Genomic DNA, 25,637 nt, shown 5'->3' with positions numbered 1-25,637 from the left:
AGGGCTCCTTTCAACCTGCCCAAGATGTAAAGCAGCCATGGGGGCTCCCAAGGCAGATGGGACACCAAGGCAAGGCTTGTGCTTTTGGGGGACCTGGCCTGAAACCAGGCTGTGCTGAGTCCCTGGCCCTGCCCATGATAAGGTCTTGACTTGCAGCTTGCTCTGAGGGCCAGGTGGTTTCCCACCCCCTCCCCTAGGTCAGATCCAGGGCTGGCAGCCTCGTTCCTGGATTATGCTGGGTGTGCCGGCTGGGCCCTGAAAGGTCTGGGCCAGCAGATGGCAGCAGGCATGGGCACCTGGGGGACCCTGCTGACTAGATGACTGGTAGTGAGCAAGAGCAGGAGGGGAGTGACAGGCCGCCAGGCACAGTGAGATGTGCCTGTACGTGTGTGCACGTCTGTGGAGGTTGCACATCTGTGGAGGGTGTGGGTCCTCTGAGTATGTCTCTGTGTGCATTGTTGTGTGCTGTTTGCTGGTGTTCTTTCCTCTGGGGATGTGTGTTGGCCACCCACTAGGTGCTTTCCAGAGTCCTAAAGGGTGTGCCTGTCTGATGGCAGGTGATACTTGACCCCACTGGGATTGCCTGGCCCTACCTGGGGCCCCTGAGTCTTCTGCCCTCCCCACTTCTGCCTTCTCTCCAAGCTTCCTGTCCCTGTCCCTCCCTCCCTCTGTTTTGAGGAAGTTGCCTCTCCCCCACTGGCTGTGTGGGTGCCCACTGCCTTTGGGGCAGGGCCTGGGGAGAGATAACCAGGGCCCCATCCTTTGAACTCTGAGCTCAGGGTGGCAGGTGGGTAAGCCCTAGTTTGAGGATATGAGTCAGGAATGGCCACAGGGGGTGGGCAGAAGCTTGGCTCTACGTGTCAGTGTGCTTCAGGGAAGTATGTGTGCACCCCTTACACTTGACTACCCCCTCAGAGGCCTGGGTATCAGTGCAGCCATGGGAGGGGCCCCCAACCCCCACTGTCCATGCTCTCTTCCCCGGTAGCTGTGGCTAGCAGTTTCCAACAGGGAGCAGAGTGGTCTCTGGGGGTCTGGGCATTCCGCTTGGGGACCTTGGCCTCAAGTAATTCCTGTCACCACAGTCACTTGTATATGTGGAGTTCCTCCTGTGCCAGGCCCTGGACTGCACACTGTGCGTGTGTTAGCTCATGGGCTCCTCAGAGCAATTCTGTGAGGTGGGTTCTGGAAGCATCCCCATTTTATGAGGAAGTGGAGGCTCAGAGAGGCTGGGTCACTTCCACAAGATTACACAGCTAGTAAGTAGTGGAGCCAGGATGTAACCCAGGTCTGTTCTTGATAGTTGCTGCCATTCTGTTCACTCTTCACAAAGCTGGATTTTCACATCCTTGCTGTTTCCCCTGCAGGGAGGCTGTCCCAGATCACGCTCTCCAGACAGGGCTCCCCACCCACCTGGTCGCCTTTGGATCATATCAACCTGTCGTAAATACCTGTGTAAAGTTATCCCTCTTTTATCTTTCACCTCCTCCCTCCCAGGCCCCCCAGGGCAGGGATCTGTCTCGTTCACCGATATATCCTCAGCATTAGCAGAGAGCTTGGAACACAGTATGGATGTAAATTGCTTTTCTGACACCAGTTCTATTGTGTGTGTGTGTTAAGGGGGGACGTGGTTTTTCCCACATGTGTAACCAAACAATTTTTGGACACCAATAGGGTGTCTGAGAATTCAATTCAATTCTGATGCAATTTACCTGGAGATCATATCATATTCCACTGGTGAGGATTCAGTCGGACAAGGTACTAGTCCCAAGCCCAGGTTGTTACCAGTGCTTCTGACCGACTGGCTATAAATCAGAGGTTCCCAGGACCTCCTCCTCCTCCTCCTCCCCACGTTGGGGCAATTTGCTAGAGCGGCTCACAGCACTCAGAGAAACCTTTTACTTACTAGATCGCTGGTTTATCATGAAAGGATGTAACTCAGGAGCAGGCAGATGGAAGAGGTGTGTGGGGCAGCATGTGGGGAGAGGGCGCCACTGTCCCCATTCTTCCACCAGCCTGGAAGCACTCCCAACCCAGTCCTGTGTGTTTTTATGGAGGCTTCATTACATAGCCCCAATTGATTAAATCATTAGTCATTGGCGATTGAATCAACCCCAGCCCCTCTTCCCTCTTTGGAGGTCTGAGAGAGAGGTCTGGCCTTCTAATCATGTGATTGGTTCTCTTGGCAACCAGCCTCCACCCCTGGGTGCTTCTAAAAGTCACCTCATTCACATAACAAGACACCTTTATCAGGCTCCGCACTTCTGAAGCTACAAGGGTTTGGGGAGCTGTGAGCCAGGAACTGTAGACGAAGACCAAATGTGTATTTCCTATGAATCACAATATCCCAGGGTGCAATAAACAAGCCCTGAGTGAATGAATGAATGAATGAATGAATGAATATATGAAGATATGTGTGACTCAAGGCCCAAGCTCCAAACCCCTCGTCTGTTGCTGTCTCTCACACAGCAGAGACCATGGCAGAGTGGCTAGGGGCACAGGCTCTGGAGCCAGCTCACTGGGTTCCAGTTCTGGCTCTATCACCAGCTATTCGGGTTATTTTTACTGCGTAATAAACTGCCCAGAAGCTTATGGCTTAAAACAGTGGTGACATTTATTTTGCTCAGGAATTTGCAGTTTGGGCGGGGCCTGGCAGGGATACTTCTGTCTGCTCTGCGGTCATCCTCTGGGGTGTTTCAAAGACTAGGGGATGGAATGGTCTGAAGGCTCGGTGGCTCATGTCTGGCATTTAAAGCTGGCTGTTGGCTTGAGGACTCAGTCCCTCACCACAGGGGCCTCTCCCTTTGCTCTGTCTTCTTGTCACCCAGGCCATCTCCCTGTGTGCTAGTTCGGGCTTCCTTACAGCATGGTGGCTGGGTTAAGGGGCAAGGACCCCAAGAGAGAGCCAGCAGAAGCTAGTTTACCTTTTCTTTTTAATTAAGAAATTTTTTCTAAAAAATTTTTTTATTTTAGAGAGAGAGCGAGCGAGAGAGCGAGCATGAGCAGGGGAGGGGCAGAGAGATGGAGACAGAATCTGAAGCAGGCTTCAGCAGCACAGAGCCTGATGCGGGGCTCGATCTCACCATGAGATCATGACCTGAGCCAAAGTCGGACACTTAACCCACTAAGCCACCCAGGAACCCCTGTTTTACCTTTTCTTATCCAGCCTGGGAAATGATGCGGCATTGCTTCTGCCTGACTCACTCTGCCTGGACACAGGTCCAGGAGGGCACAGAGATTCCATCTCTCAGTAGAGGGGTGTCCGTGTCACCTGGTAACAAGAGCATGTGGGATGCGGGATATATTATGGGATGGTGTGGCTGTCTTTGGAAAGTATAATAAATCTGCCACAGTTCCTTCCTAGGAGCGTGACCTTGAGCAAATTACTTAGTCTCTCTGTGCCCTGATTTTTCCATCTGTCAAATGGGACAACGTTAGTATGTACTTCACTGGGTTGTTTCTTTAGCAGTGACTGTAGTCCCACCTACAGATCTCCCGGCCTCAGGTGAGGCGTTGGTGCAGGCTTTCACCAAGCTACAGGATCCAGCTCCAATTTCCCACCACTTGCATGGAATATGGGAGGCACCTCACTGTTCAGAGCCCTTTTGAGGTGGGGCTAGTAATGGGGAGAGAAGAGGGGACCTTGATGGAGTGTCTCCATTATTATGTCATTGTAAGTTAGCCTTGTTCCCTTCAAAGGGGCAAGGGACAAGTTTTGATGGAGATGTAACAAGGCTAAGACCCCAGCAGGATTTCTCTGTGCCTGGGAGGGCAAACCCTGCTAGGGCCCCCATCTTCATTCAGGGGAGTCACGAGACATGAATCATGAACATGTTGTGTTTGAGCTGCAGGGCTTTAAAAAAAAAAGTGTTTGAAGGAGCTCCTTGCCTCTTCTCGGTCCTCCTAGCCTGCCTCCACCTGAGTCACTGTTCATCTGCCAGAAGGACCGCTCTCTCGCCCAGCTTGCCAAGGTTTGCTCATCCTGGCCCAGCTTGGGGCTGCTCCTTGGCTGGGCATTGGTGGGGGCCCAGCCTGGTGGTAGCTCACATCTAGTGCTGGCCTCATTCTCTATAGGAATGGCAGACTTGTTAAAAGCAGGGCCTCTGGTTTGAATTCTGCCATTGTCACCTACCAGCCCTGTGACCTTGGGCAAGTTCCTTAACCTCTCCGTGACTCCATTTCCTCACCGGGATAGAGGACACGGTTGGGGCCAGGATTAAATAAAGTAAAAAGTATGACATAACTGGTTCATGGGAGATTCTTGAGAAATGGGTACAGTTATTTGTTACAGATGAAAAAAATGCAGAGGGCGTTAAAGTGGTTTCTCCATAGCTATTATTCAATGTCAGAGCCAGGGCTGGAACCCACGGTTGTTGCTGATCTCCTGCAAGACATAGAATTCCCCCACACGTGTCCCCCAATCCCTTATGCCAGGGGGAAGTATGGCTACCATCCTAGAAATACAAGCAAGATGCTCTCTTTTCTTTTTCTCTTTTAAAGTTTTACTTATTTATTTAGAGAGAGTGTGTATGTGAGCAGGAGAGCGACAGAGAGAGAGAAAGAGAGAGAATCCCAAGCAGGCCCCACACTGTCGGCGCAGAGCCTGATGTGGGGCTCGAACTCACAAACCATGAGATCATGACCAGAGCCGAAATCAAAAGTTGGGACACAACCGACTGAGCCACCCAGGCGCCCCAAGACGCTCCCTTTTCTTCTTTGCGGTACCCAAAGTTGCCTGCAGAGGGTGCTGATGCCCACATTCCAGCCCATTCAGGAGAGGCTCTGCAGTAGGGGAGGGTCGGGAGTGACCCAGCTGGATGGAGTGAGAGCTAAGAGAGCTGGCTCCGTGATCTCCTTTAGCGAGATCTCCTTCAGACAGCTCCTAGTGCCCAAGACTTCCACAGGAAGCTCCAGGGACACCAAAGGTAATGGGAGTGTTGTGGATTTGCTACCAGTGTTTCTCACTGGGCCAGAGTCATGAGGGGAGTTTGTTAAACATGCAGGTTCCCTGGCCCCTCCCCAGAACAATGGAGTCAGAATTTGAGCAGTTGCATTGGCTAACACACCTATAGGTCTATGCCAGGCATTCCTCTGAAGGCTTCGTGCATATTAGCTCATTTACCCCTCCCAACAGTCCTCTGAGGTAGATACTATTATTATCCCCATTTTATAGATGAGGGGTGTGGTCTGAGGCACAGAGAAGTTGAGGGACTTGCCCAAGGTCACACTGCTGGTAAGCAGCAGGGCTGGGGTTTGAACCCATGTTCTTTTAAACCACAGGTAACTCTCACACCCAGTGCATTTGAAAACCACTAATATATAACCCTGGGCCTGTCCCCTTTTTTATCTCTTTTTGCTTCCTATTATTTGTTATTATTTTAAGTAGTGTTTATTGTGCTTTTCTAATTATAGAAGTAAGACTTGCTTATTTCAGAAAACAGAAAAGAAGAAAAGAAGAAAAAAATCATGATCCTTAATCTCACCCCTTAATAATATGGCCCTGAACATAATATTTAGCCTATTTTATTCCATTCAGAAATATGCCGTAAGTGTCTTCCCTTGTCATTACATGTACTTCTATACCTACTTTATATTGGCGGGAACGTACTCTGTTGTTGGGAGATGCTATCTTTCTTGAACCTACCCTGTTGGTAATTTAGGTCATTTCCATTGTTCCGTAGTTATGGCAACAACGAGCTAGAGACTCTGGAAAGTACAACTTGTCGCATGGCTCTGATTTTTTTTCTTCTTGGGATGGTGTGGAATTGAGAACAGGGTTGCCAGGTCAAAAAGCATGCATATGAAAAAAACAAACCTCTGTACTGAAGGAAAATGTACATGTAGAGAAGTGCACAGGTTTTAAGTGTAGGGGTGAATGTCCATAAACTTGACTCACCCGTCTAAAACCAACACCCAGTTCCAAAAACAGGCCTTGATGTGTACTTCAGAAGCCCCCTTGGCGTGCATGTAAGGATTCTGATTTGTGTTGTTAAATTTCCTCCGGCAAAGTTGTATGTTGGTCTCCTCTGAGTTTCTCAAGATTAAAGCACAAACTCTTTGCCTAAAAGCAGAATGGATGGAAGAACCATCTGGAGTCAGACAGGGAGAGAGAGATCTTGGCCTGCCCTTTCTGGGGCAAGACCTACTTCCCTTCAGGGTAGAAGAGATGGTCCCAGGACTCGGATCAGTGTCAGTGTGAGCTCCAGATAGTTTAAGGTTTTAAAGAAATGAGGCTTTGTAGCTGCTACCGTTTCTGCTCTTGTTTGTTTGTTTATTTTTTAATTTTTATTAAAAAACTTTTTTTTAGCGTTTATTTATTTTTGAGAGAGACAGAGACAGAATGCGAGTGGGTTGGGGCAGAGAGAGAGGGAGGCACAGAATCTGAAGCAGGCCCCAGGCTCTGAGCTGTCAGCACAGAGCCTGATGCAGGGTTCGAACTCACAAGCTATGAGATCAAGACCTGAGCCGAAGTCAGACGCTCAACCGACTGTGCCACCCAGCTGCCCCTGTTTGTTTATTTTTAAGAGCAAACCATTCATAGATTTAACATTTTTTTCTTTAAATTATAACATGTTAATGGTTAAAAAAAATCAAGCAGCACACAGGACGTAAAGTGGGGGAGTGAAAGTCCCCTCCCCCAAATTTCTAGTTCTGGTCCCTTCTTCAGAGGTAAACAGTCTTGGACCATTGCTTATGTTCCATTCCAGAAATTGTCTAGGCATGCATAAGAATTTACGTATTTATTTAAACTAATGAGATCCTGTTAGATGAACTGTTCTTTTTTTTTTTTTTTAAACTCTTTTTTAGGTTATCTTTATATAGTAACACACATAAATTCTGCCTTCTTTTCAGTGGCTCCATTGTATCCCATTGTATGCTTTTTCTCCAGTATGGTGAAGGTCATTCATGTTTTGTATTTGCTGTTTCAGACAGCGATAAAACTAACATCTGTATGCAAGGATCTTGTCAACTGGTGTGAGTTTATATGTGGACTAAGTCTCTAAAGACAAAATTGTTGGCCCGAAGGGTGTGTGCACTTGAAATTTTAATAGATACTGCCAAATCTCTACAGTAATGATGGGAGTGCCTGTTACCTTATATCCACATACCATTTTTTGGGTTTCTTTTAACCTTTACTATCTGATGGGCAAAAGTGATATCTTGTCGTTATTTAAGAAATTAAAAAAAAACTTTGTTTTTTTACACTTGCTTAGTTTTGAGAGACAGAGAGAGACAGAGCACAAGTGGGGGAGGGGCAGAGAGAGAAGGAGACACGGAATCCGAAGCAGGCTCCAGGCTCCGAGCTGTCAGCACAGAGCCCGACGCGGGGCTCGAACCCACAGACCGCGAGATCATGACCTGAGCTGAAGTCGGACGCCCAACCGACTGAGCCACCCAGGAGCCCAAGAAATTTTACGCTGTGATGCATTTGATAGCTTTTTAGTGTCCATCCAGGTTCTGCTTGCAGTTCTCTTGGTAGGCTGGCAGCACTGAGCAGATCAGAATAGACCACATGGTCATGGCTCAGGGTCATGCTCTTGGAGTCTGCTTTTCACTAGCACTGCTCTTGCAATTTTTTTGTCATCATCTTGCTTTTCAGAACTCATGCAATGGGAAATTCAGTCTGGCCCTAGAGATAGCGCACGCGGGGAAGTGATCAGTGCACCATAAATCAAAGGGCAGATGTTAGATGTCATTTTGTCTCGATCACCAAGTATGGATTCCTAACTGATGCATGTTTGCTGGTTCTGAATGCCATTGCACCCTGTTTTCTGGAGACCAGAATGCCCTTCTCTGCCGCTGTTCTTTGTCCTCACCTGGCTTATGAAGGAAGCAGGGGTGAATGTTGCCTCCCCTTTGAGGAAAGTTCCACCGAAGCCCCCCAAAAAGCACGTGACCTGCTCAAGGTGGTTTAGTGGTGGAGGTGGGAGGAGAGCTGAGCCCCACCCCGTCATGCTAGTAGTTCATGCTGCGTGTGGAGCGGGGGCGGATCTAGGCCAAATGATCTAGTGCCGGCTTCTCCAGGGGCATCTGTTTCCGGAGCTTCCTGTAACTGCTCGTCCCCAAGCCTGGGAAAGGAGCTTGTCTCCTCTTTCAGCTCCCACTAGCGGCTGTGAGGACAGAGCTGTCCAAGCAGAGGAAACCACACGGTCTCTCCCTTCCCTCCCGCCCCGGAGGGCCTGCAGATCCGGTGGAGGGGCAGGGGCTTGGGCTTCCTCCTCCTCCCACCCCAGCCGGCTTTCTCAACTCCACATTCCTGTAAAGCCCAGAGAGCTGGGTGGGTTCCCTGGAGCTCTGTCCTGAGCTTGGGGCTCTGGGTGGGACTTGTTCCCCAGCTGGACCAGGAACACCCACAGGCCTCCCCAGAGAAGCCAGGGCCTTGTGATTTGGTGACCCAGAGTCACCGTCTGTGGACGGGGCAAGGAGCGACCTCAGGACAGAAGGAGCCAGTCTAGCCTGGTGTTGGAAAGACTTAGGCACTCGTCTTTCCGACTTCATCCCTGTCTTCTCTTAGCTGTTGAGCTGTGCTTTTCTTTCAGGTGCTTAGGCTCCCTTGTCTGTAACATGGGCCCTGTGTGAATGGGGCATTTGTGCGGGTTCCAAAGGGGCAGTTTGATCTGGGGACCGGCACTTGCCGAAGCAGACCATTTTATAGAACGGTGACTGATAACTTGGTCTCTGGAATCAGACCTAGCTCTGCCACCATTGTGCCGGGCAAATTTTGTCAAGTTCCTTCACCTTTCTGTGCCTCAGCGTCCTCCTCTGTAAAATGAGGATAGCAGTGTTACCATCTCAGAGGTGGTCGTGAGCTCGAAAGGAGCTAAGCGGTGAGGTCGGAGCTGGCCTGTAGTATGCTCACAGATACAGGTGCTGCCCTTGGCTCCTCTGTACCCATAGCTTGTCTCCACTCTGACTGCTCCGTAATCTGAGTCAGCGGAGGTCAGGGAGGAAGCTGGGCTGTGCTTGGTGGGGGTAGAAGGGCTGGGCCTGGCTCACAGGGTGCTTCTCTTTTCTCTTGACTCACAGTCCTTCCCAGAGAGCATTCGGACCCCTCGCTGCCCACCCCCACATGGAAGAGGAACTGAGGGGTCAGAGCAGGGGCGACAGGAAGCTGAGCGGGACCGGAGGAGGGGGCGGAATTGTAATAGATAATAATTATAATAGCTCCCATAATGGTGTGGGAGCCCTGTGCTAAGTGTTTACATTTATTTATAATCTTGTGAGCTTGGTGGCAGCCACCATATCATAGAGGAGTACACTGAGGCCTCGGAGGTTAGGTTATGTGTTGGCAGTCACATGGCTCCAAAGCTTGGGAGACCGGCGCTGAGGAAAAGAGAGTGGAAGGTTGCTCTAGAATGCCTCTCACCTCCCTCTAGAGCTCAGAGAGTAAAACATAAGCCGTCTGGGAACCTCCCTCTCTTCCTCCAGGCCCTCACTCTGAGGAGTGAGGAAGGCATGGGTCCATCTGGACTCTCCAAGGTTCCCAGATCTTAGTGGCTTCAAGGACATCCGGGATGCTGTGAGTCCTGCGCCCCTTCCTGCTGACACAGCCAGGCTATTGCCGCTCCTTGGCCAAGGATCTGAGTGTTGCATTACTCCTTGTCTTTTGGGTTACTATGCAAGAGACCAGAACTCCAGGTGGGAGATTCCAGCCTCTACGTGGCAGCAGCTGGGACCCTGAAATGCTCCTCCCTGCCTGTTCCCCAGGGCGCCCTGCCGACCTCCAGATGCTGGCACCTGGGCCTGCATCCCTGCTGGGTTGTGGCCTCCTACCTGGGTGTTCACCTGGGTATCTCTGTAGATTGAGAGGACCGGCATGAGAGCATCTCTCAGCGGCCTCTTCCCCTAGAATACGATGATGGACCACAGGAAAACAGGGTCACACCTGTGGACAGATAAGACTAGGTGATGGGTACTCGGAAGTGCCCCAGCTTATTGGTATAACCTCACTTCATTGTCTCACACACTAAATCACGTGCTCCCATGATGGGTTCACTATGAACTCCCTCTAATTGATGAAAAACTAAGTAATTTGCAACAGGAAATGTGTTGTTGGTTACCCGCATGACGGCCAGGCCTGTCTGCTTGGCCTGGAGTCAGAGTTGGTGAGGCAGCAGGCTGAGCGGCCACGGGTGTTTCTGACCTTCACTCTTACACACATCAGGCTCTCCCTCTTAGTTGGGACTTCCTCAGTGGAGAGTGAGAGAAATTCAATTCTATTTAAAAATTTTTAAAAAATATTTATTTAAGAAAGAGAGAGAGAGAGAGAGTGCAAGCTAGCAAGCATGAGTGGGGGAGGGGCAGACAGAGAGGGAGACACAGAATCTGTAACAGGCTCCAGGCTCTGAGCTGTCAGTGCAGAGCCTGACCCAGGGCTTGAACCCATGAATTGGGAGATCATGACCTGAGCCGAATCCGAGAGTCGGATGCCGAATGGACAGAGCCACCCAGGCACCCCGCCGGGAGATTTGATGATGTCCTGAAGACCTGACCTCTTCACTGGGTGGCGGTTCTTGCCCCTGCCCTCCTCTGTGTGGTGTTTCCATCCTGTGGTTTAGCAACCTAGGCAGGAGAAGGGGTGTGCTCTGGGAGTGAGTCTTGTTGGGTCCACTGACTTCTCCTGCCCCACTCCTGAGCTAGTTACTGTGGTTGCCCTGGTTGGTCAGGCTGGCCAGGTACTCCCTCTGGGGGTGGATGGAGCACAGAACTGTTTTACTCAGAGGGAGGCCAAGTGGATGCAGGGAGAGTAGGACCCAAGGTGTCCATGGTGCCTGTTGAGCATCTGTGGGGTGGGTGCAGTGTGGGGAGAGGTCTGGGCATGGAGTGGACATCCAGCGGGAAGCCAGTGGTCTGACGCAAGCCCAGAGGGTGAACCACAGCATCCTTCCTCTCCTGGTGAAGGTGGGGGCGGAGGATTCGGCCTGAACTGAGGACCACCAGGCTTCTGCCGAGAGGCCTGCTGCCTTAGAGGAAAGGACCCCACCCTTGCCACTCCCAGACCTGAACTGAGCCTGCAGCCCATCCAGTGTACCGCCTGCCGCCCATGTAGCCTTCCCTGCTTCAGCGGAGTCAAGAAAATAGAAATGCCTGTGCTCTTGGTCCATGACCCGGGGGTGGCCCCCTGGTCCCACAACACAGATCCAGTGCCCAGAGTGGCAGTGGACCCCAACCAGGAAACTGTGGGGAGGGTGGGCCAGTGAGAGAGGCCAGTGGCAGCAGCCACGGTAGCTTTGTTTCCCTTCCTCCACTGCTTGGGGGAGCAGGGCAGGGGCCTGGTCCCCACCTGTGTCTCCCCGACCTAGTCTGTGTTAGCATATATGCCACACCCCTCCATGGGCTGTCATTAGTGAGCACCTACTATATACCTGGCATGGTCAGCATTGGTGCATGCAGAGATGAGGGCTAGCTTTTTCTCCCCGCTAGAAAGAAACACACTTGCACACGCATGCCACCTTCCCACTGCTGACCTCTGGTTGGGCACTTGGGGGCGTCTGAGAAGCACAGATCTGTGACTGTGCGTGTGTACATGTGAACGTACCTTGAGGGCGTGTGTGTAGTCTGAGTGTGTGCACGTGGGTCTGTGTCCACGTGTGAGCCTGTGTCACGGGGAGTTGTGTGTATATGAGATGTACGTGCAGGTGTCTCTGTTGAGTCTATATGAACTGGCATGTGGATGTGCGGTACCTGTGCGCATGTGTGTGTGGGTGTGTAACGACACTTATGTAAGCATGCCTGTGCACTTGTGGGTCCTGTGCATCTACATGTGCACACGTGCGTGTGCCCCTGTGCTCATGGCAGTGCACGTGTACTCGTGTCCACAAGTGTGCGGGTGTCCTTACCTGTGTGGGGCTGATTTATCTGGTGTGTGCTGAGCCATGGTGGAGCAGGAAGGCAGAGGTCCCATCCTGGGCAGCTGCAGGGAGTGGGTGTGAGGAGCCATCTGAAGGGCTCCCCAGCCTTCCAGCGAGCTCTTTCCCTCACAGGTACGTCTGTGGGACTCCTCCGGCCTCCTTTGGGTTTTGAGAAGCCAGGGTTGTGTGGGACCGAGCTGCCAACTCGGGCTGTGGTGCAATCTGCCAGCCGAGCCCCTTCCGGAGCTGTGGGTTCCTCTGGGCATGGGGAAGCTGCCCTCTGCGACCTCCCCTGCCTCCTTGGTGCCTCCTGGAGGGCAGGACACACCTCCCAGCCCCGCGGCCTCGCCCACAGGAAGTGCTGGGGTTGGGGGCAGGCAGTGGGGGAGGTGCCACACCCAGTGTCCCGCCCCACGCCTGTGGCCCTGCTGACCCCACTGCACTGTCACCTTTTTGCCAACAGTCCTGAGGACATCGCTGGGTTCCGGGGCCCCACGGCCACAGCCATGTTTCGCAGGAAGCGCAGTGTCTCCTTTGGGGGCTTTGGATGGTGGGTGACAGATGGGACGGCGGTTGAAGGGATGGGAGCGAACCTAGCCGCGACGTCTTGCATCTGCTGGGGCTGCCTGTGTGAGCAGAGGGCTCAGGTTGTGCCTGAGATCCGGGTGGGTAGGAGGGTGCATTGCAGCTGCCGTGGCCGGATGGAGGTGGCCGGGGTATCAGACATTAAGCTTTCCCTCACTCACCCTGGAGAAGGATCTAGGGAGTCCGGAGGGTTGGAGCTGGAGCCAGTGTGAACGAGGCTGCGTGGCTGTGGCTGAATGTTGTGTCTGTGCCTGTTCCCATGTGTGTGTGGCATGTCTGCAGCTCCCAGTCTGTACAACCAGGTATGAAGTGTGTGCCTGGCTGGGTGGGTGTGCTGTGTGTGTGACCACGTGTGCACTCTGCGCTTCTGAGCAGGTGTGTGTGCACGTCTGGGCTTCTCTCGCTTTGAGTGCCCTTGTCTGGGCAGGTGTGCCATACACTCCTCCCGTGTCCGCTTTGTACGTGATGTTGTGATGGGGTGTCTCCTGCACAGGGGACCTCTGGGCTCAGTCCTCTCCGTGGCAAAGGTGGAGAAGGCAGGGCACACCCATCTGCACAGGTCCCGCCCCCCGCCCGGCCAGCCAATCCCAGCTCTGTCCCAGCCGGAGCAGCTGGGTTCGCGCTTCTCCCCTGGACCTCTGGGCCACCTTTTGCCACTAAGCTTCTGTCTGGGACAAGAGAGAAGCCCCTTCCTCCCTAGGGGCCAGAAAACGGGGAGACCAAGGTCAAAGACTTGTCTATGGTTACCAGCTGCTGGCAGCTTCTCCTCAGCTGGGGAACGGGGTCAAGTGGTTTTCATTATCGGTTTCCTTTCAGCTTGTGGACCTGGGGCCTTGTCAAAGATTCCTGCTGCTGCAGGGAGGGTGGCCAGGGGTGCCCTGGTGTGGAGGCTGGCAGGCTAATTGGGGGGACACAGAGGCGAGGGACAGAGGGAGGGGGCACAGGGTCTGGGAGGAGGTGGGTTCTTCTCCTCTGGCTGTTTACGCTTCTGTGTGTGTGCAGCTTTTGACTTCCCTTTTCCCCCTCTTTGGAGGCTCTTTGCCATCCACCCTCTGGCAGGAGGGGTTGTGGGTGCTCCATGTTTGGCACTTGGGGACAGCGAGGATGAGATGATGCTAGAGGTGGCACAGTGTGGCCTAGTGCCTGCTCACAGGCCCTCCCTGATGGCGGGGCCAAGGGGTTCCTGTCCCGAGGGTGAGGTCTGGGTCCAAATCACCTAGTGTGCTTCCCTGTCAGGCTGGCTGGGATCGCTACAGGACAGGGCCCAGGCCATGAGAGGGGACCTCTGAGACCCACCCTCCTCTGGAAGGTGTGGAGCAGAACGAGGAACTGTGTGTGGCACGTTGTACGTGCTTAGTACACGCTTATGGAACGACTAAGTGAAGTGTTTCTTGCCCACGACAGGCATTGGGTAGGGGCTCATTGAGTCTGACGGGGTGCAGGGCTTCCTGGTGGGCTTGGAGGGTTAGAGCAGCCGTCATCTGGAGATGGCTGCCAGCTGGGAGGCTTGGAGACTAAAGTGCAGATTCCTGGAGCCCTGGCCCACTCCACACCGTGAACAGAATCTCAGGGGCCGGTATTTTGGAAGCTCCTTTGGATGCCGGGGTGGATAGCCAGTGGCATCAGCGGCAGACAAGGTGAAGAGAGAGAATGGGGTGGGGAGGAGAGAGAAGGCGCCAGGGAGAACCTTGGGAGTTTGGCTTTCTGAAAGAGAAAACCTCGGTTCACAGCTACTGCCCCGTCTCCTGTCTTGGCCCTGCAAAGGCCACAGGCCCTGCCCTCCTAGGGCCACACCCTAGCGTGGGAACCCTGTGGATAGATTGCCGGGTAGGTGTGGATGTGGGTGCTGGGCCAGGGGTTGCTGTGGTGGTACACTGGGTGCTGTGCTGGTTGGGTTGAGAGGGCGCCACACCAGAAGTCTGGGTTCTAGTGCTGGCTCCACCTTGGCCCGTTGAGGAACTCAGACGGGACACTTCCCCTCTCTGGGTCTCAGTTTCCCCGTGTGTAAGTGGGGGATTTCCACCTTATGCACAGGATGTCGTAAGAACTAAAAAGGATTCCTTGAGAAAATATAAAATGTAAAGGCTTGTTGTTGGGGTCATAGTTAGGTAGCTCCGTAGCTCTGGGTTACAAATATTACAGCAGAATGGGAGGCTCTGCCTCCTGGATTCACCCTCCCCGCTCTGGTGGGCTGAATGGGAGAGGAGGCACGTCTGCATGCTAGAGGGTTTGGGGGCCCCATGAGACCCTTCAGGACCAGTTGTGGAGGCTCCATGGAAGGGGCCCAGGATGCAGTGGGGAAGAAGCTGGGAGGGACCTGGGCCAGGAGCTTTGGGGTGTGGCTTGTTTTGCTGCTGGAAACTGAGATCCGAAGGTGCTGGGGGTTTACTCAGAGTGAAAGGATCCCACCTCCCAGTTCAAGGGCTTGGTGCTGACTTACGACAGCTCCGTGTCCTCCCTGTGTGGCCCCTGACACTGCTCCCATCCCCGTGCTGCCCTGGGAGTCGTGTGCAAGGAAGCTTGTGGCAAAGCTGAACATACAGGATAGGGCGGCTGAAAGATCTTTCCAGGGTTTCGTGCATCCTGGACGTGGTAGTGATTTGGGTGGCACTGATGGTGATGGTGACACAGGGGATGGTGGTGACACTGAGGGTAATGGTGACCTTTATAGTGATGGTGACACTGATGGTGATGCTGACATGGGGGTGTGGCGACACCGATGGTGATGGTGACAGTGGTGGTGTTGATGACATGGGGGTGGTGGTGGTGACACCGGTGGTTGTGACCCCTAAAAAAGAGGAGATGCTGACAGTGGGAATCTCGCCCACCTTTCTGTCTGGAGAGAGGAAGGGGCCTCTTTTACCAGCCACGAGGGCTGGCATATGCACGGGGTAAAAATAGAAGCTTAGCAGCACTGCCTTGTCTTCCAGCAAGGGTGGGTGCAGCCTGGGGTGGAGGAGCTGGCTGCCAGGACAGCCTGCTGTGCGTGTGATCTTCCCTGCTCTGAGCTCCGTGCCTGACAGTTCCCACTTGTCCATGCACCCTGGAGCCTGCTCTTGGGTTCTGTCTCAGGAGTGGGGTCTGCCTCCTTGCATGGACTGGCAGCTCCCAGAACGGGAGGGTCCTTGTTGCTGGGGTGCTGGGGTGCTGGTATCTTCCCAAAGCAGAAGCCTGGGAAATGTCGATGTGTTGAAGGTCCAGCTGCGGTGACTGATGCAGCTGGCTTGCAAATGCCTCTTGTGGAGTGGGGGCAATGAAGGGAGATGCTATATACAAAGGGATCTCTGGGTTTGGAGTCGGAACCTGGATTCAGACTGGGCCAGTGATGTTACCCTCCCGAGCCTCTGTTTCCTCATTTCTAAAATGGGAAGAATAACAGTACCTGCCTTGTAGGGTTATATGTGGCTCCAGCCCTCCCAGAGCTCACAGTCCTCTCTTCCTGGGCTGGAGGAGAGCTTCCGGCTGGAGCGGCTGTCCCCTCCAGGGCCCTGCCGGTCTGGTGGTCTAGACTGGCTAAGGGACCTGCCCTTCGGATGCTAGTTGGCAGCCTTCAGCCTCGGCACTGACCAAAGCCCTTGCTTTTCTCTTGGCAGGATCGACAAGACCATGCTGGCGAGCCTGAAGGTCAAGTAAGTAGCCACTTCCTGTTATGTAGCGACCAGAGATGATGGCAGGCCAGAGCTCCTGTGGGCCCCTCGTTTCCCCTGAGTTGTGGGGAACCAGAGTGGGGCTGTAGCATTTGTCAGATTCTCCATCTCAGTCTTACGGGCTTTGGACTGGAGAGGTTGGACAGGGCTCTTGATTCCTGGGGTGTCTGGAGAAAAGCATGCTGGGATGGAAGCAGCAGGTGCCAGGTTGATGGTAATGCATACAGTGGTGTCTTTTAGGCCATAACTTGGACGTGAGAAAGATAATTTTATTTCCTATCCCCTTGATTATTATGTGAAGTCCCCGATCCATCAGTCTTTCTGACATTCCTACCTACCTGGAAAATTGTGCCACATAGTTCTGGAGCCTCATGAAACATCCCAGTGTGCATGTGGTCAGTTGGCCACTGAGTCATCTGTTACCAGACAAATGTCATCCTGATGAGCCCAGCCCTGCGGCTCTCTGAGGCTTCAACACCAGATTCGGGGGCTGGGAGTTGTCTGCCGCGGTTTGCCATATGTCTGCCCGTCTGTCTGGGAAGCCCTGCGCAGACACACCTCTCTCCCAGAACCTCCACCTGCTCCTCCCTCACCGTCTTTGCTCCTTTTCCATGTGTATTTCTCCCCAGCCATTGTGTTTGCATCCTGATTCCCCTCCCCGCTTCAGACTTTGAAAAAGTCATTCCATCTTCATCCCTCCCTGGGCAATGAGTACTGACCAACCACCTGCTCCAATTGAGTGAATTGAAAAGGAGGGAAATTCTAGGAGGAAAAAATAGCATTGGTCACTAGCCCAAAATGTTATCCTGCCATATGTGAGTTCGCTGGTGCATGAGAAATTCCTCCAATGAGTGTCCTCCTTCAGAGACAGCTCCTCCCGCCTGTGACACCCCATCTCAGCTGAAAGGTTTTCCAGGCCGGCCTCCCTCTGCCATGCCATCTAGTTGCTAGCACTGGCTGTGTATGCCCTGGGTACAGGTCCCGGGGCAAAGCACAGCCGGTCTTGAGAGTCGGCAGATAGGGGTGAGAATAAGAGGCTTCCCACTTTGGTCTGTTTTGCTCAGAACGGTGAGGGTAAGCAGTTAGCAGGGCCGGGATGAGTGGCAGACAGTCCCTGCCTTCTGAGAGCTTTCTGCCGTGGGAGTAGTCTTGGAAGACTGCCAGGAGGAGGCAGCTTCTCTAGCGGCTCTTAAAGATGGGGCGGGACAATAGGTGCACCTGGACCTATGCCGGTTGGCGTGGGGTGTGCATCAGTGTGGCTCAGTGTTCAGGGCAAATCGTCACTCATGGGCAAGGCATTTAACTTCTCCAGACTTCAGTTTTTGCATCCTTTGTCTGAAGTCTAATTTTCCAGGAGCTTCTTATCTGCGTATTGAATGAGAATTAGGCACGAAACAGGGTTACTAAGCGGGGGTGGAGTGGTGGGGATGTTTCTTTTGGTGTTGTTTTGGGATGTTTAGTTCAGTTTCACAGGCATTTATTGAGAGGCTGTTTAACGGGCAAAGATGATGTGTGTCACCTGGAAGGGAACTCGTTTCAAGGTGGAGTGAAGGGCGGGGGGCACTGGCCAGCATTGGGATTGCGTATCTGGGGGACAGTTTGAGGACTTTGGTCCTGGGGAGGTAGTGCTGAGATGGCTGTTTGGGATGGTGTGTAGCACTGTGTTCTTACTTGTACTTGGTTAATATTCTTCTGATTGCAAGAAAGAAAACCTCAGTGTAATATGGTTAAGCGAAAGAGAATACAGAAAAGATCCCAGGGTGTCTCAGGGAACCTAGGGGAGAAAGTGGAGGTAGAGTTCAGGAGGGGTTGAGCTGGAACTGGAGAGCCTCCCCAACAAGCTTCCTGCTGGCTTCCTTGCAGTAACTGCTAAACTGATCCTAAAATTCATACAGAAATTTAAGGGTTGTCTTTTCTTTCTTTTTTTAAAGATTATTTACTTATTTTGAGAGAGAGAAAAAGTCGGGGGGAAAGCGTACGAGCGGGGGAGGCACAGAGAGAGAGAGAGAGGGAGGGAGAGAGAATCCCAAGCAGGCTCCGTGCTGTCAGCGCAGAGCCTGACGTGGGGCTTGATCCCAAGAAATGTGAGACCTTGACCTGAACTGAGATCAAGAGTCAGACGCTGAACTGGCTGAGCCACCCAGGCACCCCTAAACTTATGGGTAGTCTTGAAAAAGAAGAACAAATTTCGAGGACTATACTTCCTGATTTTGAAATTTTCTACAAGGCTACAGTAATCAAGACCATTTGGTACTGGTGTAAGGATAGCCATATAGGTCAATGAAACAGAATTCAGAGTCCAGAAATAAATCCCTCACTTTTTTTTTAAACCCCTCACTTTTGTGGTCAGTTGATTTTTCTTTTTTTTTTTTTTTTAATTTTTTTAATGTTTATTTATTTTTGAGACAGAGAGAGACAGAGCATGAACAGGGGAGGGGCAGAGAGAGAGAGGGAGACACAGAATCCGAAACAGGCTCCAGGCTCTGAGCTGTCAGCACAGAGCCCGACGCGGGGCTTGAACTCACGGACCGTGAGATCATGACCTGAGCCGAAGTCGGACGCTTAACCGATCGAGCCACCCAGGCGCTCCTTAGTTGATTTTTCAACAAGTGTGCCAAGACAATTCAATGGAGAAAAATAGTCTTTCAACAAATGGTGCTGGTACAGCTATATCTACATCCAAAAGAATGAAATGGAACCCCTCTCTCACACCATATGTAAAAATTAACTTCAAATGGATCAAAGACCTAAATGTAAGAGCTAAACCTATAAAACTCTTAGAAGAAAACATAGGAATAAATCTTTGTGACTTCGAATAAGGCAGTGGTTTCTTAGATATGACACCAAAAGCATAAGCAACAACAACAAATTGATAAATTGAACTTCATCCAAATCAAAAACTTTTGTGTTACAAAGGACACCATCAAGAAAGTGAAATGTCAATCCACAGAGTGGGAGAAAATATTTGCAAATCATATCTGATAAGGGACTTTTATCTAAAATACATAAAGAGCTCTCAACAATACAAAGACAACACAATTAAAAAATGTGCAAAGGATCTGAATAGACATTTCTCCAAAGAAGATACATAAATGGACAATAAGCACGTGAAAAGATGTTCAGCATCATTAGCCATCAGGGAAATATACATGAAAGCCACAGTGAGATACTACCTCACACCCATTAGAATGACTATAATCAGAAAGAAGATAATGGCAAGTATTGGTGTGGATGGGGAGAAACTGGAACCCTTGTTCACCGCTGGCTGCTGGGAATGTAAAATGGTGCAGCTGCTTTGGAAAACAATCTGGCAGTTTCTCAAAAGGTTAAACACAGAGTTACCATATGACCAGCAATTCCTCTCTTTTTTTTCTTTCTTTCTTTTTTTAATGTTTATTTTTGAGACAGAGAGAGACAGAGCATGAATGAGGGAGGGTCAGAGAGAGAGGGAGACACAGAATCTGAAGCAGGTTCCAGGCTCTGAGCTGTCAGCGCAGAGCCCGACGTGGGGCTCGAACTCACGGACTGTGAGATCATGACCTGAGCCCAAGTCGGACGCTCAACCGACTGAGCCACCCAGGCGCCCCAGCAATTCCTCTTTTAAGTACATACCCAAGAGAAATGAAAATATATGTTGTCCGTGTAGAAACTTGTAACACGAATGTTCATAGCGGCATGATTAATAATAGCCCAAAGTGGAGACAACCCAAATGTTTATCAGATGGATGGGTAAACAAAACGTGACACATCAATACAATGGCATACCATTTGGCCATCAAAAGAAACCAAGTACTGACACATGTTACAACATAGATGAACTTTGGAAACATTATGCTAAGTGAAAGTCACAACCACATATTGTGTGATTCCATTTATATGAGGAGTCTAGAGTAAGCAAATCCATAGAGACAGAAAATAGATTCGTGGTTGCCTAGGGCTGGGGAGGTTGTTAGGGGGAGTGAGTGCTAAAGGATGCAGGTGTCTTTGTGGGGTGATGTAAATGTCCGAGGACCAGATAGTGGTGATGGTGGCACAACCTTGCGAATATACTAAAGCCATTGAATCGTGTACTTTAAAATGATGAATTGTATGATGTGTAAATTACATCTCAATAAAACTGTTGAAAAAGAGAGAGAATCTTACTGGCCCAGCTTGGGTCAGTTGTGTACTCCTGGTCCAATCAGTTTAGCTGGAGACATGAAGTTTTATGATAAAATATGGCTGCTGTGGTCACCTCTCTATGTGGGAGGGGTTAGTTCCCATGAAGAAAGGTGGCTTGTGGGCTGGACAGACACCATACGAGCTTTAAGCTAGCCACCCCCGCTACCCTGGGGACTAAAAGGGAGTTCAGTACTTGTTTTTTCATTTGTCTTCCTCCCCTCCATTGATAGTCCCTAATGTGGAGATCTGCCTAGATGCCCAGGATATGGCTCTGCTCGCTGATATGTCCATTAGATTAACATTTTTAAAGTTTATTGATTTATTTTGAGAGCGAGAGCAAGCAGGGTAGGGGCATTGAGAGAGGGAGAGAGAGAGAATCCCAGGCAGAATCTGCACTGTCAGCACAGAGCCTGATGTGGGGCTCGAACTCAAAAGTGAGACCATGACCTGACCCGAAATCAAGAGTCAGACGCTTAACCGACTGAGCCACCTGGGCGCCCCGTTGGTATTTCCCTTAGGAAGCTAACTACATGGGCTACAGCTCTCCTAGGCACCAGGGTGCCACCCTCCTTCTGCCTCCACTGGGCGAGACCTCTTTCTCTCTACCAGTGTAGCCCGTTGACTTTGCTGAGCAGCAGACACCCCTGCGCTGTGGCCTGTGCTCCCAGTTGCTTTAGCTCTTTCTCTGGGGACCTAGTGCTCTCGACACAAAGACAGTCAGCCGCGTATCTCCTGGAGGTGTCCCTGAGCCACCCAGCTCTGAAGGTGGGGGTTCTGGCCTCGCCACTGCTGAGCACTTACGGTGCGCTAAGTTGAAATGGCACAGTTTCCCTGAGGTTTCACAACCGCCTCCTGAAGCAGCTGCCGTCGCTCTCGGCGTGGTACAGCTGAGAAGATGGAGGCAGGACACTTGGTTAAGGTCATCGGTGAAGAAATCATGGGGCTGGGGTTTGAATCCCGGTCTGTACTTCGTGGCTGGTTTCGTCCAGGCTGGAGCTGAGTAGTTCTCAGCACCTCCCTTGGCCACTCTGCTTTCTCACTCTTTTTAGCCCCGCTCTGCTCGGGGGCCGTGCACCTAATCTGGGTGGCACAGAATATGCACCTCTGCCTTCACACCACATGCCCTTGCTGCAGGCCCAGGTCGAGTGGCATCTCTGGTGCCTGAATGATGAGGACCCTCACTGGCAAGGTGCAGGGGGCACGGAGCCACACGGGAACAGCGGAGAGGGAGGTGGTGGCCGTGCACACGGGAGGAGTTGGGAGGGCCAGGTATAGCCCCAGGCTAACAGATGGGCAAATGGTTAACTTCTCCAAGACTCAGCTTCCCCATCTGTAAGATGGGATGGTTGGACTACTGTCTAACCTGCTCTCTTGTAGCTTTGACATTCTAGGAGTTTACCTTCATGACCTTTGTCCTTTTGTATTTCTCTGAGGACCTCGATGATGGGAGGTACTCGCTGTTGAAAAAGTGAATGCATACATGCATGAACGGATGTCTTTGAAAACAGGGGCTCTGCACACTTTGTCTCTGGCACCCTAGAATCTAACATCGTGTTTGGCACATAGCAGGTTCTCAATCTAGATTTGGTGAATGATTCAGTTATGGGTCATTATGGTTAGCCTATCATGTGCAGGTGGAGGGAAGGAGAGAAAGAGGCAGAATCAGCAGATGGGGCCGAGGCCAGCTTAGGATAAGGTTATAAGAATCCTTCAGTACCACCAGGATGTTCTAGAACCTTCTGGGGGCTGACCCTTCGTCAACTGCAGTAGTTGAGCCATAGACTAGATTCCCCCAGAGGCGAGCCCAGGCTAGCAAATCTAGGATTTGCTCATGGAGGTCCTTGAAGCAGCATCTGGGAGGTGAGGGCCTGAGCTAGGAGCCTCAGATAACCTTCCTCCATTCCTTTTTGCTGCCTCTGCCCCCCCTCACAGACCCCTGTTTCTTTGCTAAAGAAAGAGATGGGCACGCACACATGTGTGGGTACGTGTGTGTGTGTGTGTGTGTGTGTTTCTGCTGCACAGGCTGGTAAGCCATGCTCCAGCCATCTGAGATGACTGTCATACACAGCAACTGGCCATAATGGGACTGGGTGAGCATAGGGATGATTCAGTGCAGCCTGTCTCCACTGCTGGGGGCACAGTAGCAAGCACACTCCTGATGGTGGGGAAATCTAGAACCCATTGCCTTGTAGGAAACAGAGTCCAACTTTCTTTTTTTACACAATTTTTTATGTTTATTTATTTTTGAGGGGGGGGTGGGGGGGGAGAGGGAGCAGGGAAGGGGCAGAGAGAGAGGGAGACACAGGATCCAAAGCAGGCTCCAGGCTCTGAGCTGTCAGCACAGAGCCCAACGGGGGGCTCGACCCCACAAACTGTGAAATCATGACTGATGCTTAACTGACTGAACCACCCAGGTGCCCCCCAAATCCTCCTTTCTAACTGATGGTCCCAGTTCTTGGTCACTAGAAATGGCTTCTCTGAATAGAGAGAAAGCATGTGATGAAGCCTGGAGGTGACTGTGTCCTCTTGTTTCTTCCTCAAGAGAGGAGGGGGGAGAGGGCCTGGAGGAGCATCTTCCCAGCAGCCTGGCCAAGAGAAGCATTTCAGCTGTCCTGTGGTTTGGCCAGAAGATACCACACGGCCATCCCTACTCTAGGTTCAGATTTCACCAGCTAAGAATTCAACATTTTATTAGAAGCAGGGTGACCACACAGGCAGGAGCAGACGCAGCGTATCTTCTCTTGTCCCCTAGGATCCTTGATGGCAGCTGCTGGAGCCATGGCTCATGCAGGATGGGGGCTGTAAACTCAGGGCTTCGATCTCCATTCAGTGAGAATTACACACAAAATCTAGATGGTTACCTTTACAGACATCTGCTTCTCCTGGTTCTTGTGGTAGTGTTGGCAAGGCCACATGCTCATGTTGGGGAGGAGCAGAGTCAGGGCCCAGGTGTCAGTGCATCAAGTCTCTGCCTCCAGCTTTCCAGCCTTCCTTCCAGAAAGCCTATGGCTCCACAGTCCACCCTTGATTCCAATTTCGTGGCGTTTTTCATGCATTGGCCGAAGGCCATGATCACCAGTTAATTTCCCCATTTTCTACCAGGACTTTGCTTACAGTGGATTACAAGAATCCTTCAGGTACCACTAAGATGTTCTAGAACCTTCTGGGGCTGCCCCCTTAGTCACTTCCTCTTACACACCCAGGGAATGTGCTGAGAGTATGCTGGGTTGTTAAGGGCAGGGGAGCTTGCTGTTCTGGGGGTTAGAATGCTGCATCAATTCAGCTCATAATTACTGGGCACCTCCATTCCAAGCCCGGTGCCAGGCCCTGGGGTTGGTGGGAAAACAGAGATGAAAAAGACATGGTCTCTGCTCATGAAAGCTTACAGCCCTGGAGGCAAGCAGATGTATAGTCAGACAACTGCAGGGGAGTGTGAGGAGGGCTGGCAGAGATGTCCTCTGAGAAGATGGAAGGGGTTTCCTGCAGACTTGGTGATGCCTGAGCCGTATCCGAGGGTGAGTAAGGTCAGTCCACAGAAGAGAGAGGCAGCAACAGTGCACAGACAGTGAGGTGAGAAACGCAGCGGGTGGGAGGGCTCTGGGGGCGGTTACTACCACCAGATGGAATACTGGGGTGGGAGTATGGGGGCAGGCTGGGCAGCCTCTGGCAGTATGGGACGTGTGGAGAGCTGAGCTGGCTTCTCTGGGTAACCGGAGGCACTGCAGGGTTTTAAGGGGAGTAGGACCCAGATCTGAGTCAGAGGGTCCTCTGGCTGTCCTCTGCTGACTCACTGGAGAGGTTGGAGGCTGGGGCGGGGGCAGTGGGGTTGGGGAGAGTGGACAGATTGGAGAGTTATCAAAGAGGTGGTCTTCCCAGCCTGGATTGGTTTTGATGTGGGAGGTGAGAGCAAGGGAGGGGCCAAGGTGAAGACTTTCAAGTTTCTGGGTGAGCCCTTGGGTGGATGTTGGTCCCATTTATGGAGATGGGGGAGTAAGGCTCTGAATACATGATCCCTGCTCTCCCCTCCCCCCTCTCCCCTCTCCACGTGGCCGGTTTAGATCCTGACCCTCATACCTACCCTCCCCCCTGACCATAGAGGGGACAGAGGAGAGGAGCAACATGTGAAGGGTTGCAAGAGATGGTCTGTGGCCAGGAAACAGGCCAGGAAGTGCCCTCTCCCTGACCTTGCAGGCAGGCCTGGCAGTGACCTGGGCCGTGATCCCCAACCCTGCTCAGCTCCTAGGGTGCCTTTGGCAGGCGAGCTCCAGGTCAGCACCGGCTGGCGCCACTGCCCTTGTAATCAGCAGCTGGCTGGACCACGCATGCAGGGCACCCACTTCCAGACACCCTGTGGGCCCTGAGCCTGAGCACAGTGTAGGCGTGTGTGGGTGTGTGTAGGAGTGTGTGTGTGCTTGCCTGTGCAGGTGGACATGAGCTTTGAGGGCCCATGTGGGTGACTGTGTGGTGCCTTTTTTGGCTTTAGCGAGTTCCTATGGTAACCACGAACATGTCTCTTTTGGGATCTGGAGTCTCAGGGCGTGAGTGGCTACAGGGAGAAGCAAGGCGGGCGGGTGTTCAGCTGGCAATTGGGCTGTGGCCTGATTTCATTGCCAGACACTGAGGATGCACCTGGAGGTGCCATTTGCCAGGCAGCAAGGTCTGCAAACTCCAGGGATTTGTGTGTTCCTGGCCCTCATCCCGGCTGGTCCCCGCCATGCCTAGGAAGCCCTGGTGAGTCCCTGTTCTGGATTCTTGGTGGACAAGCAGCTTCCTGGGTCTTGACCAGGTCCGGTGGGTGTCTCCTGATGGGCAAGCAGGGAGCTAGCTGGAAGCTCTGGCCAGTGGGCACTGGGCATCGGGCCCTTCTGAGATGGGTATGAGACTATGGGCAGGAGGGGTTCTGCTCATTCCTGGGGCCCTGTGGGGGTGTTTGCCAAGTGGCTGGGGAGCTGAGTGGTCCTTATTGATCCCATGGGACAGGGCTAAGTGTGTTACTGTGGGGGACCAGGGCAGGGAAACGGGAGAGTGGAATGCAGATGGGCAGCCTGGGGCCCACCATCCTGGGCCCAGCTCTTCTTGGGGGAGCCTCCTCACCCCATTCAGCTCCCTGAAAGGGTCCTTCAGTCCTCAGGTCCCTGGCCATGTACTTGAGCTTCTTCACAGGTCTCCCCAGACTTAGAGGCCTGCTGGCCTGACTCGATGAGAAGACTCAGAATCCCATGGGGAGGAGGCCATAGGGCTTTGCTTGGCTCACCAGGGGCTGGATTTGGCCAGGGCTGGGGAAGAATTGCTCTTATGGGCTTTGAAGAGAGGCTCTGACTCCCCACATTGTCCTTCCCACGTGCTTCCTGTCCATACACTGTGGACCCTGGGGTGTGTCAGGACCCCCGCTGCC

General features: G+C 52.3%; 1 protein-coding gene across 6 annotated transcripts in view; it reads left to right on the top strand.

The window, feature by feature from the left end:
• RAP1GAP2 (RAP1 GTPase activating protein 2) overlaps nucleotides 1-25,637 on the top strand; it is a 223,685-nt gene that overhangs the window by 21,486 nt on the left and 176,562 nt on the right. For 2 of the 6 annotated variants that reach the window (XR_009614433.3, XM_060646968.3), the window contains exons 1-2: nucleotides 12,710-13,158; nucleotides 16,028-16,063. Coding sequence is in view for 5 of the 6 variants with exons in the window: in XM_060646968.3 (XP_060502951.1) it covers nucleotides 12,908-13,158; nucleotides 16,028-16,063 (287 nt within the window). In the remaining variant the exon portion in view is untranslated. Of the gene's footprint in view, nucleotides 1-12,270; nucleotides 12,400-12,709; nucleotides 13,159-16,027; nucleotides 16,064-24,094; nucleotides 24,974-25,637 lie in introns of those variants that run through there. The other 4 variants (XM_060646970.3, XM_060646974.3, XM_060646973.3 and 1 more) reach the window with 3 other exon arrangements.

This window comes from Panthera onca, chromosome E1 (assembly GCF_046562875.1).
Source record: "Panthera onca isolate mPanOnc1 chromosome E1, mPanOnc1 haplotype 2, whole genome shotgun sequence".
NCBI lineage: Eukaryota > Metazoa > Chordata > Mammalia > Carnivora > Felidae > Panthera > Panthera onca.
This window is presented reverse-complemented; position numbering and strand designations above follow the sequence as displayed.